General features: G+C 46.5%; 1 protein-coding gene across 1 annotated transcript in view; it reads left to right on the forward strand.

The window, feature by feature from the left end:
* Positions 1 to 6,169, forward strand: part of RASSF3 (Ras association domain family member 3) — a 76,228-nt gene extending 70,059 nt beyond the window's left edge. The window contains exons 4-5 of the mRNA XM_090273556.1: positions 1,483 to 1,592; positions 4,990 to 6,169. Coding sequence (XP_090129682.1) covers positions 1,483 to 1,592; positions 4,990 to 5,139 — 260 coding nt within the window. The 3' untranslated portion in view covers positions 5,140 to 6,169. The remainder of the gene's footprint in view (positions 1 to 1,482; positions 1,593 to 4,989) is intronic.
* Positions 6,170 to 6,384: the final 215 nt, after the last annotated feature.

Below are 6,384 nucleotides of genomic sequence, written 5' to 3' on the forward strand. Positions count from 1 at the left end.
CATGAGATAGGCTTTTATGTACATGGGGCGGGAGGATGGCTTGATTTGTTTGGTTGGTTGATTTTTCTTTTTTGTTTTTTGGGTTTTTTTTGGTAGCTTTGACTTTAATGCTCTTCAGGACAAAAAAGGATGTCCCTGTGGTTAAACTTTGCAGTAGCACATCCCATGTTAGATGTGCATCAGAGGATGGAGTGGCCTGGTGCACTTGTGGCCTCAGAGACTGTGAGGATGGGGAGGCCCCTGTGTATTGCTGCTCATCTCAGACCTACTGACGTAACTGGCATGGCCCCGGGCTCTTCCCTTTCCTTAGCTTGTCTCTCTGGCCATGACACTGGAGTGTTTTGGTACCCGGACCCACAGTGGCACTTGGAATGGGTGGATGACATTGGGATCTGGGGTCTTCCTGTCTGAACTTAATACCCATATTCAGTGGATAGAAAGAGAATATTACATTTCTGCATGAAGCGGAATAAGATACTCCAGGTCAAGTATTTGAGCAGAAATTGGTACCAGTGATGGACAACAGTGACTGAGTGATTGACTAAGTGCTAATTTGAAAATGGTATCTGTGCCTGTGTGTGAGGAGTCAACTATTGACGTTCTCTGGTTTTTCTGGGGAAAGCCTAACAGCTCCAGAAGAAAATACTACTAACCTGACATGATAAAGGTGCCCTCAGTGGCATGGGGATGAAACCCAGCTCATTGCTGGTGTGTACATGTTTTGAATACATGTCATGGGCTGGGCCTTGCAGAATACAAGGATGAATGGGCTGAGGTTTCTGCCCTTGAGGCCACAGGCTCAGTGGGCGGGGCAGGTTCCATCTGTACGGAAATCAGCGCCTGCAGTGAGTGCAGTTGTACCTGGAGGTGCCAAAATAATGTAGATAAGCTCAGATGGCATTTTTATCTTGCCAGCCTCTCTGCTGGCTCACCTGGACTTAGCTGTACAGTCCTGTTGAAATAGTACCTTCAGGGCTGGCAAATCATTTAACACTACAGGCAGTGCCAGTACTGTGTGTGTGAGGAGACACATTTCGCTGTGCTTACAGCCACCAGAGCTTGTATTCCAACTGCTCAGTTTGTTCATGGCTGCTAATTCTCAGATAATTTGCAGAGGGATTTGCTCCTAGAGCTCTGATTTTCATGTTCTTTGGATGGTATATTTTTATTGTTTTTAAAGGGGTTGCATAGTCTTTTAAAAAATTTTTTGTCTTGCTTTCTCAAGGGAGGAGCAGAATTAATTATAAGCCCATTTGGAGGATGAATATCCATTGAAATTCATTCATAAAAATAATTTCCTTTTTGATCAAGGCACAGTTTGTATTGTGTGGCTAGAAAGAATAGATTTCAATTCTGCTGTGGGCTACTGGTGATAAGATGAGGAGGACGTTGCCTTGATCTGGAGGAGGGACGGTGAGGGTGTGCGTGGCGTAGGGAATGATGCAGTACTCTGCCCGACTTCCTCCTTGTTTCTTCCCCCAGTCTACGCCTGCAAGCTCTCAGACCGGGAACATCCGCTCTACCTGCGTTTGGTGGCAGGGCCCAGAACAGACACGCTTAGTTTTGTTCTCCGTGAACATGAAATTGGAGAGGTAAGTGGCTGCACATTATTACTGCTTTACACTATACACACCAGCTGGTCCTGTTTTATTGCTGTCGTCTAGTGATTTTACCCCTGGAAAGGAGGAAGAAGGTGGGTGGGGAAGAGAGGGAGAGACTGTTTGCTGTCATGGAGGAGGAGGGGTTAGTCCTGTTGAGGGCAGCTTTCTGTGTTGTGTGTGCTTGAAGTGCTGGAAATTATAGAGCTAGTCTATAATATAATTCTTTTACAACACTCATTATATTGGTCTGCGATTTTCAGAGGTGGAGGAAATAAAACTCTTACTCCACCTTCACCCAAAGAGTCATTTTCACTCCTTCTACATCTGAATTCCTCTAATCCAGCTGGACTTTGAAAGCTGACACTCTCCATATGTTTGCTGCTAACCAAGTCTCCAGGCTAATTTGCTCCAAAGGGAAATAAAAGGGAATTCAATCTCTTTACCAGGGAAGACATTGAACTTTGCAGAATCCTTTTTTCTCCTCTTTGCCCAGCTGATTAAGAAATTATGTTTATGTATATAACATCATTTGCCGTTTTCTCTCCGGGGAGGATTGTATTTAGGCCAGTTCAGTTGAAGGAGAAAGTGCTTCAGACTGTCCTTGAAGATCAAGTGTCAACTTTATTAAAAGGACACTTGAGCAAGTCTCTCAAGCTCTGGGTTTCAGTCTTTTGTCTGGGGCAGGAAATGGTACCATTGCCCATTTTGTGATGCAGCGAGAATAGGGTTTCTGGGTTAAAAAGTTAGGGAACCAGGACTCTGCTTCTGTTAGTTGAGTAATGTGACCTTGGGTAAATCTGCTCTTTTCAGTCCTCGGTCTTAAAGTCTGTGAAGTGTGGGACTGAGGCCTTTAAAAGGTGGTTTTAAGTCACAAATTAGAAATGTATGTAAACATGCTTTGTAAATACTGTGTTGATGTCAGGGTAAATTGGAACTTTATTTGGAGAGTTTTAGAAGCAGTGGTTTTGTTCACTTGATGTTTCTTTCGATTTTGGTGTTCTGAAGTTTTTAAAATTTAGCGTCATTCTGGGGAGAAAACTAGGTCTGGCCTTTTCACTGACACAGGGCAGCATTCCCTCAGAAAGCTCAGCTGGTGGTATCAGCACAGTCTTGCCGGTGTTTTATTTTCCTTGGTACTGGTCTTTTAAGTATTGCATGTAGTTTAGTGTGATGAGAGCTGCATTCATTGTTTGGGAGGGGATTATGGTTTTGAAATTTCCATTCTGTTTTGATGTTCTGAATTGCTTTATTAGACTTCTGTATGGTGTTCTTGTTGCTCAGTGTTCTAAGGTTAACTGAACTAAGGCAACAAAGAAATACAGCTGTCAGAGGGAGGAACTTACTTTATTTTGGAGAGCATATGTGAGAAATAAAACGTTAATTTTAAATATTTAACAGAATATTCCTACGTAGAAAGTTTTACTCTCATTTTCTTTAATAACCAAGATTCATCTCCGGGAACCTTCCGTCATTGAGCCCACTTGGTGGTTTTATTCCTTCTTTGCTCTGTTCACTGCGTTAGACCATCTCCAGGCTTTTCCCTGCCCCACGTCCCTGGGAACTGTTCATCAGAATCAGTCCTGGCCTTCGCAGAGATTTGCAACCAGGAGACAGGGCCCCTTTCTGGAGGGGGGGATGTATAGTTTGAAAAAACACCTAGGTGATGCCATATACCCTTCTTGACATTTACTGTTCTAATGAAAAAATAAAAAGCAACCCCACAAACATTTCTTTTGTGTCTTCTAATTCCAAGTGCTTTTAGGGAAACAGAACTCAGAGCCTCTCAAGGGCAGGAGACAAAACCCAAATAGTGAGAAATATGATAGCTACATGTAGGTGAGAGAGATACTCAGTAAATAGTTATAATAACTTTTATATCTTTAAAAAAATATTTTATTTATGTACTTTTAGAGAAAGGGGGGGGGAGAGAAGAAGAGAAACATTGGTGTGTGATTGGTTGCCTCTCGCACGCCCCCCAACCAGAGACCTGGCCCAGAGCCTAGGCATGTGCCCTGACCGGGAATCGAACTGCTGACCTTTTGGTTTGCAGGCCAGCACTCAGTCCACTGAGTCAAATCAGCCAGGGCTTTATATCTTTTTTGATCATGGTTACCAGTGCGCAAGTGAGAGCTTTCTAATAGTCTTAGTCCTGGGTGGAAAGGGAGGGGAAGAAATGATGGAAGGCTTCTTAGAGAAAGTGGCATGTAAGCTGGGACTTGACAGTTGAGTAGGGGTTCACCAAGCAAAATGGAGGAGGGAAGAACATGTGCAAAGCCACTTGGGGCAGTAAGTGAGGGGGGCAGTGTAAGAGAGGTCTTCTCCTACACTTAGCAGAAACAACCAAGGGAAGCCATTGAATCATTCTAAGCATGCGAGGGTCAGGACCAGATTTGCATTTTACAGAGTACAATAGTCCCCCCTTATCCATGGTGAATACATTTTAAGACCCCTAGTGGGTGACTGAAACTGTGGATAGTACCAAACCCTTTTCACTTAAAGGAAGCACTTTTACAACTTTTCTTCGTTGTATCTGAATTGCCAGCATCACTACTCTTGTGCTTTAAAGTAAAATAAGGGTCACTAGAACACCAGCACTGCAGTATTGGGACACTCAACCTGGTAACCAAGACACTACTAAGTGACTAAGGGGCAGGGAGCATATACAACATGGAGACACTGGGCCGAGGGGTGATTCACGTCCCAGGAGGGGTGGAGCGGAAGGCTCGGGATTTCCTCATGGTACTCACAATGACATGCAATTTAAAACGTACGAATTGTTCATCGCTGGAATTTTCCATTTAATGTTTCTGCGCCATGGTTGACCTGGGTAGCTGAAACCATGGAAAGGAAATTGCGGATCGGGGGGACTGCTGTGTTCAGGCTGGCTGTGTGGGGACCAGATTGGGGAGCACGGAGGCCAGTTGGGGCCAGGCAGGAGGGTGTCAGGGTGGGGGACGGTGGTGGTGGCTGGCACCCGCAGATCAGAGAGCTGTTTAAACTGGACCTGATTAAGTGGATCGTGGGAGGTGAGAAAGAAGACAGTGACAATGATGACCACAGGAGGAGGGAGGAGACGGAGGGAGTGTGGAGTTGTTCTAATGTTTCTGGGGGTCAAATCAGGAGTGAACGTGCCTAGTGGACTTGGGGACACGGAGGCCCTGGTCTTGTGAGAACCGTTTGGGAGGGCGGTGGGAGGACGGTGGGAGGACGGAAGCAGCTGAGGTTGGGGTGGGGGTGGGGGTGGCAGGGCTGGTAACAGGGCTGGGCTCTTGTCACCGTCACCGTGACCTTGAGGGGAGCGCAGCCACTCCGCATGTGCTCACGAGCGGCGTTCCTGAGCCCTGACTGAACTGAACACCTGGCACTTTTCTTTTTTGCCTTCTCCTAGTGGGAAGCCTTCAGCCTTCCGGAATTGCAGAATTTCTTGCGCATCTTGGACAAGGAGGAGGACGAGCAGCTGCAGAACCTGAAGAGGCGCTATGCAGCCTACAGGCAGAAGCTGGAAGAAGCCCTCAGCGAGGTGTGGAAGCCTGGCTAAGGGCTCCTGTCGCTCAGGGCGGCACAGGGACCGCGGACAAACCGGCAGCAAGCGTCTCTTCTCGGAGGGCTTTTCCTTGCCCTGTGATGCGAAGCTCTTCTCCCTTTATCTCTAGAGTTAGTTCCCCAACATGGGCACGTGTCACCTGCGCCCTTGCGGCCTCTAGAAGGGACTGTGCGCGCTTGTCCTTACCGCGCCGCGGCGATACCTCCTGGCAAGCTGCGACTTGGGAGCGGCTGCAGCGCCTGGAAGCATGGACTCTGGGTTTTTGTTTTCCCATTTTCTTCTAGTTATTTTAATTATGTGAGGATGATGTTAAGCTTGAGGATGTACACATGATTTTTTGAAAGCTTAACAAGGAATCTATCTGGATATTTGTCCTATGTTGAAACTACCTGTTTATTTTTTTTGTTTTGTTTTGGTTTTGTTTTGTAATATCAGAGGGAACGGCCATGTGAATTGAAAGGCACAGGAAGCTAGGAACTCTGAAGACTTTGTGAAGGATTTTGGAGGAGCTTGACATTTTAAGAAAGTAAAGAGCAAGTTTGGAAGGAGGCGTGAGTGGAGGTTGGGGGAGTCTGAGGGGGAGGCTGGTTTGGGTGAGGAGTTGCTGGTGGAGAAGAGAAAGGTTTATTTGTTTGTAAAGGAGTTAAAAGCATTCAGTTTTGAGGTGTTAAGCCCATTGTAGGATTGCTTGATTTTCTTGGTCAGTAAAATGTGGGAACAGAGCCAAAGAAAGTGGGAGCTACACCAAAAAGAGGGGCTTGTAAGTGCCGCTCATGGGAAAGGCAGCATTCAGGCAGGTGGGTCTTGCAGAGCTGGGCAGAGCCTGGTGCCCCCTGGGGGACCAGCCCCGGACTCTGCCTTCCTCCTCGAGTGGAAGGTCAGCTGGTGCAGCTTCTGTGGGCAGGTGGAGCAGGGACTGTTCGCTAAGTCCTGTTAAGTTATAGCTTTTTCCTGAGATTGTTTTCAAAGCTGAAAAGGAGTCTGGGTAGGGCTACCGGTTTCCTCCTGATAGCCAGGAGATTTGTCCAAGAGCTCACAGCACACGTTTGTGACAATCACTCCCTCCATTTCCCTTTTCCCTCCTTCTCTCTCCCTTTCTCTTCTTTTCCTTCTCCCTTTCTCTCTTAGAAATTGAAGTCTGTTCCTGCATAATGGAGAACAGGGATGTGGATGAAAGACCTAATACAGGGAGGCAAGTCCACCCCCAGCTAACCACAAGAGGGGCTCTTTATGGAAACA

This window comes from Furipterus horrens, unplaced genomic scaffold (assembly GCF_987537825.1).
Source record: "Furipterus horrens unplaced genomic scaffold, mFurHor1.1.pri manual_scaffold_4, whole genome shotgun sequence".
In the NCBI taxonomy this organism is placed as follows: Eukaryota; Metazoa; Chordata; class Mammalia; order Chiroptera; family Furipteridae; genus Furipterus; species Furipterus horrens.